General features: G+C 41.5%; 1 protein-coding gene across 1 annotated transcript; it reads right to left on the bottom strand.

Moving 5' to 3' along the window:
- Positions 1-4944: 4944 nt before the first annotated feature.
- On the bottom strand, positions 4945-9852 carry LOC124199661 (G-protein coupled receptor 161-like). Its single transcript, XM_046595581.1, has 6 exons — positions 9798-9852; positions 9637-9728; positions 9294-9543; positions 8853-8985; positions 7597-8109; positions 4945-7521 (listed from the first exon to the last, which is right to left on the bottom strand). The coding sequence occupies exons 1-6, from the start codon at positions 9842-9844 to the stop codon at positions 6796-6798; spliced, it is 1761 nt and encodes a 586-aa protein (XP_046451537.1). The 5' UTR covers positions 9845-9852; the 3' UTR covers positions 4945-6795.
- Positions 9853-14085: the final 4233 nt, after the last annotated feature.

Raw genomic sequence — 14085 nt, 5'->3', positions numbered from 1 at the left:
GCTAACCCAGCTTGAAGGACCAGCGATAAGCGCTCAAATTATTTAAGCGCAAGCCTATACGCCTAGCGCCGTTTTTTAATTAAAGATTAAATAAAATGCTCAAAATTTAGCATGTCGCGCGCAAGATGCGTATTATTTACAAAACGCGCATAACCCGTGCGCAGCGAGTCGCCTTATTAAACAGCGGACGGGCGACGATAAGCGCTACGACAAGCAAACTGACTCATGATAAGCGCTGAAATAATGGACGGGCACGTGCTACTCGTCCGGTCGCGCAATGGTTTTCTTTTCCGAAACCATTTACTTTAATTAACCAAGCGCTTGCGCGTTTCGTAAAAAAAATGAGATGCAATGAATTGCGCTAAATATATATTTAGCGCATCGCGTGTTAGTTTATCGCAAACAAATCGCTAGGACACGCGCGCTTAGATATAGCGCTAGATCTAGCGCAAAACATTTGAATGGATTATTTTTCGCTTATAATGAGCCGTCGAAAACAGCGGACGGGCGAAAGCGCTAAAATAGCGGACGGACCAGCGATAACCGCTGGAAAAAACAGACGGGCTCGCGTTACTCCTCTGACCAGTCGCCGCAGTCAGCCACAGTCGTTTTCCTTCGCATTAAATTTAAAAAATAATAATTTAAAGCGATGCGCATTAAGTAGCGTTATTTAAGCGCTTACTCGTTTTTTAATTATGTGATTAAATAAAATGCTCAAATATGCGCTTATCGCGCAAGAATCCCCGTTTGTACTACTGGATTCAAACTGGCTATAAAGGGGGTGGAGATGTGGCATGAAGTAATTATTTTGACCGCTAGGTGGCTGCCGTTTTTATATTGAACTTTTTGGGATTATATATTGAACTTTTTTGGGTTTTATATTGACTTTTTTTGCATTTTATATCAACTTTTTGTTTTTTATATTACACTCTTTTTGGTTTTTATATAATACTTTTTTCAGTTTTTATATTCTTTTCTGTTTTATATATTGATATTTAAAAAAAAAATGTATATTGAAAAAGTGGCGGTTTTGGGCTTCCATATCAACTTTCAAACCTGCTCAAAACTAAAAGAAAGCAGTCGACAACTCGACACTTCACACTTGTCCAATTTTCTTATTATTAATCAGCATGCTTACGATTAATGCGATATCGATAGAAATAAAAAATGATAAAAAATCAAACTAAATAAGTTGAGGGAATAAGTTTTAGTTGAAAATTTAAAAAATAAATAATCCCCCCCAAAAATAAATAAAGAATCGATTCCTCGACTGCCCCCACCCCAGAAAATTCCTTCCCTAAACGGCATAAACGATAAAAGTTAAAAGTGGTTTAATCGCCAGACGAATTGTGCCTTTATTCTCTATCAGTATATGCGTCGCGGCTATGAATATTTGACGCCTTCATCCTGGAAAAAGAAATATAAACCGGCAGCAGGTGAGAAACGAAAGAAACATTCTGACAAGTCAAATTCAACGTGGGTGGATGGGCGTACAGTACATCGTCTTTAAATTTTCATGGTGAATTTCCAACTTCCAAGGATAGATATACATGACTTTATAAACATTCGTTAAATTTGCGGGGGCAACACATATAATGCGTTAGTTTCAACACACTTTTGGCTGAGATTAAGTAATTATTCGACAACTTTCGTGCGCCAAAACCCAGGAGAGGTGAATCCTAAGTTCCAGTTGCCACTTATAACTCAGCAACCGCGTAGGTGTATAGCCTACAACTGATTTGTTTTAGCCCTGTTTGTTCACCACATCCACGACTTGCCCGTATAATTTACACAGTTCCATCATGAATCTGTATAGAAATTACGTCTGTATAATGTATATAGTCTATCAAAGGAATAAGTTGACCTTTTCCCTTGTTTTGTTATTCCACATCTTTTATTCTTCGAGAGCTTTGGACTCGAATGTATGTCAAGTTTCCTTCATGCTAGAGTTAGGTGACTGCCACCCAATATGATTCTTATTCGTCTTGCGTAGTAATAAATGTCTAAATGTCCTAAATGTCAAAAAAGGCGAAAAGGAAAAGACGCTAAATGTTCAAAAAGAGTTGAGAGCCCTGTATAATAGTAATAAAGTTCACTTGGACGAATATCGTATATAGGATTGTGCTGCGTATTATATATTTGATACGTTGGGTGTTTGGTATATAATAAGACTATAAAGCTATATCCTATACAGTTGCTGCTGCTTGACGTATTTTCATATTCTGCCGCGTATAACTCCGGAGCAAAACCGCAGGCAGAAAATGCATTTGTGGAAAATTCTGGACTTTTATATTGATTACACGTAGTATAGGCCCTATATAGGCTATAAAGGGAAGAGAATAAGAGAGGGAGGGAAGCACGCGTAGAATTATTATTACGGATCCCAAAAAGAATAAGGCAGCAGATAAAAAAGGAAATATACTGGTTCTTAAAGTTATTCATGTTCATTAAGGTAAGATTTACATGTCAATTCCTTTTCAGTGGTGAGATCTGTTTTTATATTCAAATGTATTTCTTTTGCGCATTGGCGAGTTTGCGGATATTGAATGAACGCGAGATGGTCGACAATTCCCCCTGATGGCGGTTGTTTCGTGACTGTTGATCAAACGGCACAGTAGAATATATATCCAGATGTAATAAACTGGGCGACATTAAAAGATATTATTACACAGAAAATAAACTATCTATGGTTGCCTACTCCTTTCGGATTCCGAACTCGCCATGGTACCACATTCCGACAGGATGGCACAGTGTAATGCGCTGGAAACTGTTATGTAATAATGAACAGTTCTTATTACCTAACAGCCTTGTCAAATAATCTGGAGGTGATTTTATTATGCGGTCTCGCAAAACTTGATTTATAATTATTTCTTCGATTAAAACTATAAAAAAATAATTGCGCTTATTCCGCGGTTGGTTTTGATAAAACAATTGATTGGCCAGAGTCGAATAACTGATTTATCCAGCGAATAAGGCTAGCTGTCGCTATGTACAAGAGTATATACATATATAAGTCGATGAAGTAATATCACGCAAAAGGTTTAAAGTCAAGTCAATTTGACTGGAAAACGGAATTAAAATTGAATTTGATTTTTCTTCTTGATCTTTTTTTGCTGAATGAATGTGGCGCTCAACTTCTAGCGACGCATCAGTCGTCTCTCCGTGTATATACAGCTCGTCTGCTACTCTATTTCATTATTGCATTTCATTTCCGAGATATGAGATGAGAGTCTTTGTTATTTAGTCAAGCGCGGAAAATGTATACGAAAGAATTGGGCGCCTATATACGTTATTGATCTTTCACCATCAAGTGCAATTGAAAACCCTCATTTTCTATAGGGCGGCGGGCTTATACAGTAGAGTCTTATAGACGCAGAGCTATACCGGCTATTGAGACTGACGGCAAAGATCAACCAGCAACTCCTCTAACATAAACATTGATTGTATATATCCTCAATCCGTAAATTGGATGCCGCTATACTGCACCGGTGCTTCGTTCTATACAGCAGGCCCGCGCCATGTCTATACACACATACATTTGTGTCAATAGCATCGGTCTGATTAAAAATTGTCTATTTACACGCGTGAGTCAGTGGCCTGTGTAATCATGCATATGTATATTTATCGACGCGCCGTGCTGTCAAAGGGCAGCAGTGCATGAATGGATTATATTTGCCACCGCGCGCGGTTTTGAATTTCAAAAGGTCACCTTGCCGTTTTCAAAGGTCAGCACATTCAAACATTTAGATATCTATATCCCGTTTGTGTGACATTGACTAATTGGGTAGGTATCTCTCGCTTATTATTTACCGGGAAGAACAAAGGAAATTCCTGTGTCTCATAGCATAATAAAAGCAACAGGTGATGTGGCGTAGTGTCTATTCCTTGATTTTATTGTTTTTTTGGTGCTGGCTTATTCTAATATTATATTATGCAGACCCGGCGTGATCCCCTTTGGTGGTCATGTGAGACATTTTCAGTCGCTGTCTTTAATAACGAAAGTCACACCCACCCTAATCAATCTAATCCGTGTCATCCTTATATATATAATCTTCTGTCGTCTTGATATCAAACGTCGTTCACGCTCCCGGTCGACGTGTAACCGATGCCCAGTCGACGAGACAGCACCCGCCCCATTATACGTGATAATGACGTGTCACGTCTCGTCCTACATACACACAGTCGCCGGAAGTCAAAGGTAGATTTCGGTATCGTTGCCTATAGATCTAGATGTCTTTTATAATAGGCCATAATATCGAGCCGATCCTTCCTACGCAGGACAATAACGATCCCCCAGCAGCAGCAGATATAGAATAACTTCAGATCTCATCAAGTTATTCACAGCTATATACCTTCGCAATCAATATGTGCTGCTGCATCCATCAGCAGGCAATATGCCATCGAATTTTCAATCATTTCTTTATAATCTCTCATGCATGCGACTGAATCTTTTATTAGGAAGGCGCTTATTTATGTTCCTGCCCGACAACTAATTAGGCCTATAAATTTGCACATACAGGTATATACATAATATACTATGACGTCGACGAATTATTTTGTCTCCAGGATATATTGCTGGTTATTGGTCTTTCTTGTGAACGCATTATTTTCATACAGATAATATCTCCCGACGCTGCTGTCCGAGATGTTGTTTGGTGTGCACCTGGCACCTGGCCGCTCATGACGGATCTCATATTTTTTTTTCCAGGGAATAACATATTGCGTTCCGTGTTGTAAATGCCTCCATATACGACGCAGTTCGATTCCCAGCTTTTTCTCGGATATGGCACGTCCCAATCTGAGATCTATCATTACATCTCGACATGCTGCAGCCTATACAATGGCGTCTGGTATTCTTTTATAGATCATCTTCAAGTGGGTAATGTTTCGTTACAGGTGAGTATGACACCATAATGTATTTTTACAGAGTTGTAATGGGGACTGATGAAACATTTGATAGCAATGGATATAAGTCATCGTATATAATAAATAAATAGATCTGAATTAAAATGTGATATTTTATAATAAATGTTTTTGAAATATTATGCCTTGGGGGATATAACTTAGCACAACACATTCAATATGGATGACGAGTATATCAGTTTAAATTCCAAAAGCCAAATATGATTGTCCACCTTTGATATGCTGGGGAGACACGGATATGAAAGGAGACATGTATGAATCTGTAGGGTTAAATGGATCGTGACGGACCAATACTTTTATATCGTCATAATATATAAAGAGAGTGATAAATATCATCTATTAGTATAAAAAAAATGGCCTGATACATCTTGGTATAACATCGTGTAATAAGATAATAGGCGTTGGCTATTTTTAAGCCTTGTGAATACGGTACGATTATAAAAGGTACCGGAAGAAATCGAGGAGGGAATTTCAAGTGATATAGGCTCCCCCATGCTGCTGCTGGAAGGAACCGACGACATAATAATAGACTGCTGCTATACTGCTGCTGCTACAAAAATATACAAACATCATCTCGAGAATCACGGAGCGGATGAGAACGGAAGTATCCACCAGAAAAGAGAGTGCTGAGCGATGAAAGGAATGGCCTTTCCAGATTTTTCCCCCCGGATAACAATGTTATTTCCGCGAACGGAGGAAAACATCAAGGATATCGACTATATAGCCTACCCTATACGGAGAAACTATGATTTATACTGTTGGCTATACCAGTATACACACGAATAGCGATGGAACATTTTTCAGATATCAAAACTCGACAGTCGACATGCCTGAAGCCGTAGGTTATATACACCAGCAGCACGCACGGAATTTCAAAATTGGACATTATAATTGAAACCACTACATCGATCGCAGTCATCATCTCGGATAGCTATACCGAAATCAAAATGTGACTAATATTTAGAACTTGAATATACAGCGGATAAAAAGGTAGGAAGAGAAAATGGCGATGAACATTAGTAAACAAATTTTAGCGCGCCAATTTATGCCGTTTCTAACTCGATTGAGCTCAAAATATTCGGCGGCCGTCTCAAGCAAATAGGTATATTCAGCGCGCGCGCGATTCAAATCAGTTGCCATTAATGCAAATTTGAAAATGATAAGATTATATCGTCAGTCGGAATTCAGAAGCGGTTCAAAAGACGACGACAGTGTGCCAATGAGGAATATAGGAAATGCCGATTTCCGGGAATAACATCCCACGCACAAAAAGGATGAAAGAAAAAGGGCAAAATGGGATTAATATTGATTTTAAAATCAAATTTTTTAGCCGCTTTCTTTCGACAAATAAAGCTTTTGCCCAACCCAGTAACAGATCGACTAAATGTTTTTCCCGGGTATAGAGAAAAAGAAAAAGTCCGTGAAGGACGTCACACGTTTTATTAGAAAAGGGAGGGGCCGTCAACTTTTGTGACGGTTTGAAGACGATATGCTGGGGAAGGGGTGATCTACGTAATCCAAAATGGCTGACAACTATACAAAAAGTGAGGGGGAAGAGATACTTTTCTGTAACGGTTTGTGACAAAGGGAGGGGGCGTGAAAAATAGTCACCAATAACTGCGTGAAGAAATTGACGTTACAGCTCATTTCCCCCGAAATTTGCCAAATTATTAACATCAAAAGTGGAATGTAAATTTCCATCAAATTAGAGACATATTAACAGCCCAATTAAACACTGCGAATCAATTGTACTCGGTCAAATTTGTGCGAAAGATTCTGGCCCCGACTGGTAAATGTGCCTTATATACTAAACGGGCGGCTGATGCGATGAGCTTTTAATCATTTATTATTCATCGGAGAAAGTGTTGGCGATTATTTCGCTTCGATTGATGCTGGACAGGCTGATGTAACCGATGCAACTGTCTGCGGATGAGTTTCACTTTTGGTGAATGTCGTTGCTGCGCCAGCTGACGCATCCGCCGAGAAAACCGAAACTTCCTCCTCCAATGTGGTGGTCGTGACGACATTGTGGTCGCCGTTGGTGCACGAGCAGCTGGTCGATTCTGAAATCATTCCGACTGCCGCCAACTTGGTGGTGGTGGCGGCCTTTTGTTCTTGTGCTGGCTGCTCTTCCGGCTGCTGCTGCTGGACGCTGAGCGGATGTCGTTGCCGGAAGGATTTCATCTGGATCGTCTGCTCTTGAGTGACGGATGTTTCTGGATCGGACATTGATGAACACGATGTCTTATTCGCCGGATTTTTCGGCCTTCGTCGTTGGTCTTGATCTTCTTGATCTCCTCCTTGACGGGCGCTAACGACCTGCTGCTGGCCCCCCACCGTGTTGGCCATGACGTAAGCCGATTGCGACTCGTTGGAAACGATTTCCTTCATCGACAGGTGGACAGTGGCCGATTGCCTCAGAGACGTCGAATTGCCACCTGCGCAATTCAGCAATTGCCACAATTCTTTTTTCCTGTTGGGCTTGGCGAGGCCGGAAATGTTGACCGCCAAATCTTTGCTGTTGCGGCGACGACGGTGATGTCGACGTGGTCGTGGACGCAAAAAGCGACTCGTAAATTTCACCCAAGCCGATCGGAACTGTCAATTTTAAATAAATAATTGATATTCAATTGAAATGTACTGTATAAAAATAGAAGGATATGATTTATTCACCTGTGTGTTGAGAAGTCCGTAAATGAGCGGATTAAAGACGGCGGATGTTTTGGCAAAGAGCGACGGAATGGTGGCGAATGCTGGCGAAATAGTTCCGACGTAATAATAAAAGAAATTGCTGTCGTCTGCCTCATTGCTGGTCGTCGGCTGATTGTCGTTGAATTGCTGCTGGCCGTCGAGGCTGAACGTCGTGTTCGACATGTTCCTGCCTGGTCCGCCGGAATGGCCGGCGACTCCGATAAAAGTCTCGAAGAGGGCCAGAATGGAATAAGGAGTCCAGGCGGCCATAAAGGCTCCGACCATACAGGCCACCATGACCGTCACCCGTTTCTCGGCCGCGTCGCTGTTGCTGCTCCGCTTGATTTTATTTTTCGACCGAGGTTTCCTTTTATTAGTACTCGTAGACGATGGATGTTGATGATCCGAGTCGGACTCTGCTCGTCGGCTCCTCTTTTCCTTGTGCATGTTGTAACCCGTCATGGAGGCCTGCGATTTTCTCCTCATTTCTTTCGTCTGTAATATCGGCCACCAAAAGAAATGTAACAATTGATTATGTACATAGAGGTTTTTATTTTTAGGAATTGTGCTTTAGCCTAAAAAATCGATCAAGTTCATTATTATAATTAGAAGTATAATAATAAATCCTTGGTCGGGCAAACAGTTGGGCATCGTTATAATCATTCTCAATATTTTTTAGCGTGAATAACAATTCATCCGTCTACGTGGCACAACATTTAAAAAAAAAACGGTAGTCGTAACTTTTTCCTAACTTTATAATAATATCCTATATGCACTTGGTTATCTAGCTTGGGGGTAGCCTATATGCGTTGATCTAGGGCGATGAATCTCTCTGCTCATAATAACAATGCGTTCCATTGTTTATCGTCTTAAAACGGCAATAGAGCTACTTTTGAAAGTAAATAAGAGATAGAACCGACTGGGTTATTCACTGCACCCCAGCGTCGATGCAGCAGCGCTTTATGCACTTTTAGAATTATTCGACAATGGACGGACCTGTTTTTCACCAACTTGACCGTCGGATATAGGGAACGGAAAGGAAAGACTCTCACCAGAGGGAACGCTGGCTCCCACCAGAGCAACAAGTTGCCATGGCTATAACGCGGCTTACAATTACATAATAAGTAGAGAGCTGCCTCCACTCCGTTCGGTGCACTCTACGCCGTCTGGGCAACACACACAAGGTAAAACCAACTATATGTTTCCCATCAATATAGCGTCAGGTCGAGTTACTGTACCTTTTTGACGACACGCAAGATGCTGACATAGGAGACAACGATGACGAGAAACGGGACGAGCAATCCAAAGGCGAACATGTAGAGGATGTAGGACCGGTTGTTGGCCATCTTGGACTCCCAGTTCACCGAGCAACTATACAGACAAGGTTCAGACACAATTGTGAATAACAACATGATTAGAAATGGGAAATGCGAGTGTTAAACAAGGTGAGCGAAAGAGGGATCATTGGCTCCTGTTATACGCCTGGAGAGATTTGTTGAGGTTTTATGACGGGACTGTTGTCCAGGACCCACCTGAATAGTAGAAAATGCTGGAATGTACAATAAATCAATAGAACTTACCCTGACCTTTCCTTTGTTTTGTTCAAGCTCTTTGTCACTTCGCCTATAGGTTATGGTTCTTCTAGGAATTTTAGGCACTTAGACTTGATTATTTCATACCTGATGTGGGCTGCTTCTCGGTCGTAGCGTCCCCATCCGAACAGCGGCGGGCAAGTGACGGCCAGCGAATAGGCCCAGATGAGAGTCAACAAAACGGCGGCCTGGACTCGGCCCAGTTTGGCGCTGCCACCGCCGCCGCCGCCGCCGCTGTGGTGATTGGCGAAGGCCCCGCTCCGCTTGGCCGGGCAGTACACGACCAGTTGACATCGCCACAAGGCCAGCGCCGTCAATGTCGTGATCGATCCGATTCCTATGTCCAACATCCACCCCATCGTCATTCAGACATGATATTACATTTAAACTTGGATTTAAATTTTGTTCAAATTAAAAATGAAAGACGCACCTGCAGTGGACATAATCATGGCGTAAGCGACGCACAATTCATCGCTGAAAGGCCAATTATATTGCAGAGCTGCAGCTGCCGAGATGGGCGTCCTGAATAATCAAATTCTTTCATCATCATCGATTTATTAGATTAAAGTATAAAAACTGATTGAAATATACCCGAATCCGGCAATCAATCCGTCGGAACAAGCCAAATTGAGCAACATCCAATTCAGCGACGTCATCTTCTGTGTCGTAATTGGGCGAAATGAATTATCATCATAAACATTGGATTCACGAATAAACTCAATCGACTAAACATTCCAAGTTACATAATAATCCGTTAAATATAACAACCTGCGGATCGTTGACGATGACTAGGATGACGACAATGTTCATGACGAGCCCGAGGACGCTGATGAAGATCAAATAGACGGCGGCCGATTGGTAGGCCCAGATGGGCATCAGCAAATGGGCCAATTCTGTCTGTTGGTCGCCAGTTGATGATGCGATTGCGTTGTCGAACGACGAGTTGCGTAACAAAGCGTTGGCCATCAAATCTTCTTGACGCCATTGCTGCTCTTTGGCGACGACTAGACCGAACCCGGCAAGGAAAGCGTCTGAAACGTCCGGGTAAATGTTTGAAGTCGTAGGGATGGCCATCCTGATCCGGTTGTGCATCTTCTGATGTTGGCGGAATGAAGGAATAAGCATCAGCGGAGCGTTTGATTAGGTCATGCAGATTGTTGAGTTGCCGATCGAAACCATCACGGATCGTGCGTCCGCGCACAGCCATCGAAACTCATTTGTCGAATAATAATCCGTCCACTTTGCTGGATGCTGGCCGTCAGCATCCTGACGAATGCAACCTAATAATATTTGTGAGCACCTTTTGTCTTTACATCCGAATCTTCAATTGGCCAGTCGGCTTAAACGTTCTAATACTTCGTCCATCCAATTTGATGCCAGAATAATTTCGGAAAACAAACTCAACAGAGACTAACGAGAAAATGGCAGGGCAGAGTTGAAACTGGTGTGGCAAATAAAGAGCAACGGCCAAGTCTATAGAGACTGAAAGTTCATAGCCGATCATCCACTCGAATATGCGCGCTATCACTCTCTCTCTCACCCAGCAGGAGACGGACGGACGACTAAAGTCAACCTTGACAGCCGGATCGGCTTTTATAGAAAGAAACATGTCGACATGGTACGTATATATATACCGTATAGTATATATACCCGGGGATATGATACGCCGGCCGGATGGCAGCGCTCCACCGAAAAGTCGTCGTCGTCTTCTTTCAAAGTCACAAGCTTTCAGCGCAGAAGCGCAGCACCCAAAATCTTTTAATCGTTGATGGCTGCCTATCTCTCTCTCTCTCTCTTCGCACATTATTCGATCGAGCTCCGACTAGACAGGATGATGCCAGACACACCACCGCTACTACTGATGCTACAACACACGCAATTGTATAGGGGAGTCATTATCATATACGACCCAACATCAGGCAAATAATATTTTCTATTATAGGCAGCGCAGCAGCTGTTTTGAAGAAGAAGCAGCGGGCTTTTTGCATCTGTTTTTTTATTTGATTGTGTGACACCGATCTTCGTGACCCGCGTGCATGATTGTCGTACCCAGCAAATGTAAACAGTAGCCAAGTTCATTATAGTATAGTCTTGCTGCACATATCATCATTTCAAGACGACATTCAAAGTATAGATATTATAATTATTGTTCATTGTGGCCCTAGAGAACAACCAGCAATATGGACTGGTTCATTATCTGGGAAATATTTGAGAATCTTATATAGATATAAGAAAAATTGATGATTTGTCTCATCAGGTGTTGTTATACTATATACGATGTAGCCTCGTCAACTCTGTAGTATGCATACACTCAAGTTGATTCGATGCAACTCGCTGGATTCTTTCGACAATCAGCAACCGCAATATTGTGCTGATGCTGACGACGCTGCTGGCCACGGCTCTCATTAAAAACAAGGGGCTCGTTCAAGTGTGTAACTCTCTCTAGTCTCTCTCTCTCGGCGTTGTGTTGTACATTACGCAAGCCTTTCGCGCCAACTGTAGAGCGAGAAAAAACATAGATAAAAGATATACGATTATATTCCTTATATATATTCCTCCTAATATAGTATAGCTTTTTCATTCTGACGATATGATGTGCGCTCATTGTTGTTGTCTTTCTTTGTTCCTTTTCAGAGATCTCGACGACGTTGTGTATTATCCGTTGATGACTTAAGATCCATCTAATATATATATGTAGGCTATCATCTGGAAAGATTTCTTTCTTTGACTCGCTTTGACTCTTGTCTGTCTGTCTGCGGTTAAATCAGCGCAAACGCAACGGGACCGGTCGCGATTATAATTCGGATAAAGAGCTCAAAAGTGCACATATATAAGAGACAATCATGTGTTTCCAATTTGACGCTAGCTATAAAGTGCTGTAGACAGCAGCAGCAGCACCAGACTGCTAAGGCGCAAACCAAGAGCATTCTGTCACTAGGGACGCCCTCGCAATTCGTGGATTTTTTCCCCACCAAATTGACTCGTCGTAATAATAATATCAGCGCATCCACAGCACACAGTTGGATGTCAGCCGCCAGCATATATATTTAGTCTGTCTCTCTTTTGTTATTATTTGACATTGTGCTGCTGTGCTGTCTGATAGGGCATTTATAAGCCGGAATAATCTGTATAAACAGGAGAGTTATATATATACAAGACTTTGTCTGCGACTTTCTAATATATAACTTGGGAGCATCACGAGTAATTCCGCGAACAGCCATATAGCAACTCATATCTCAATGCTCAATGTTATTTGCCATGAACATCATTGGCGGCGAGGCAACGGGTTATCAGATTTGAAATATTCCACGTGACACTGATGCAGGGTGATGTCTTTAGGATCTATGTTTTATATATCTACGTTATATAAAAGCCGAAATAATATGGAGCTTATCAGAGTGGCAGCAAGTGCTGGTTGCCACGGCCTCTGTTAAACTATCCACACGTGCTGCACTGTTGCTGCTCTGTGCGGATTAAATTTGTACGTGAACGTGACGTGAGGCCACGTGAGGTCTAAAACGTTACGTATTAAAATCATCCAAAAAATGACAGAGAAAGCGGCACAACAGCACTAATATAGAACTTTATTTTAATATTAGACTTTTACTTTTGCTAGTTGATATTTGAAATTTTTTCTTTACACAGGTATATATTCTATTGATCTTTTTCACTCGCCAGGAAGGCCCTGCCTTGTGCGCAACATGCAAATGTTTCGTATACGGCAAGCTTAAATACCCGGAAAGGCCAATTTGTTGTGAATATATAGGCCTACGGAGTCAATCAATCGGAATGCCATTGTTAACCATAGCAACACTATATGGAGACGGACTCAGCTTTACTATATATTTATTTAAAAAAAAGTATACACGCGCCTGTTTAAAAAAAAAAGGCCACCATGAAAAGTGAATTGACCGGGAATTGACCTTCAAACATGTTATAGTTTCAATTCGATCTGAAGTGATAAATCTATATAAGGTCACGCCGCAAATATATCTTATAGCCTTTATCACATATTTACTCATTGGACGCGAGACTATTCAATCGAATGAAAGTATATAAACACGCATGGCTTTCAAATAACTAAAAAATGTGCTGCCGTATAATACATACTCTACTGTATTATCTAACGTCATCAGTATGAAATAAATACACATGTATCCTTTTCTTTTATGGATAGTCTATATAAAAGAGACTTCGGAAGCCATTATAACGCATCGCCAAGCGCAGCCATCACGCGCTCAAATATTCACGAACATTCATTATTATTTAAGATGTGTACAATTTTTCATTTTGCAAAAGTCAAAGAGAGAGAAGCGGCGTTTGCGACCAAGTCCCGGCCAAGTCCACAGCAGCAATTCAACTGAAAGCTTCCTGCATGTTGGCTCAGTTACAGACAGAGACAGACATTATTTGCATACAAGATTTTGATTTATATAACAGAGAGCATATAGCCTACTATATATAGGAGAGGAAATGCGCTTATATACATCGGTTGTATGATGCAGTGGTGTGTTGGATGACGTCAGCGGGGATTTATCGGACCAAAAGTGTATATCGTCCAGTATATTTCATCAGATTTTTGCATTTTTCCCCCGAGTTTGATATTAGGCAGTTGGGCAAACAGATGCATACGTAAGCTTATTTACCAAACTACCTACACATGTCCAAATAAAATCAAATGTACCGCGCTTTCGGTGGTACACGAGGTGAAAGGAAGAGCTCAGCACTATATACCATCAAACATTCAATCTCACGACGTTTTCCATTTGGATTTCCTGTCGAACGCAGCATATAGGGTATATAGATAGACCTGCAGTCTGCAGATGTAAATCGCCCATCAATAATGGCGATATTAGATGAAATTCACGGTCTTCCCACG

The sequence above is a fragment of the Daphnia pulex genome, chromosome 8 (assembly GCF_021134715.1).
Source record: "Daphnia pulex isolate KAP4 chromosome 8, ASM2113471v1".
Classification (NCBI taxonomy): Eukaryota; Metazoa; Arthropoda; class Branchiopoda; order Diplostraca; family Daphniidae; genus Daphnia; species Daphnia pulex.
This window is presented reverse-complemented; position numbering and strand designations above follow the sequence as displayed.

Excerpts from the sequence above, each read along its gene's own strand:
- LOC124199661 (XM_046595581.1), bottom strand. The coding sequence starts at position 9,844 with ATGTTGCTCAATTTGGCTTGTTCCGACGGATTGATTGCCGGATTCGG. Across the intron at positions 9,729-9,797 it reads GGATTGATTGCCGGATTCGG|GACGCCCATCTCGGCAGCTG; the intron begins GTATATTTCAAT and ends TTGATTATTCAG. Across the intron at positions 7,522-7,596 it reads ACGGACTTCTCAACACACAG|TTCCGATCGGCTTGGGTGAA; the intron begins GTGAATAAATCA and ends TAAAATTGACAG.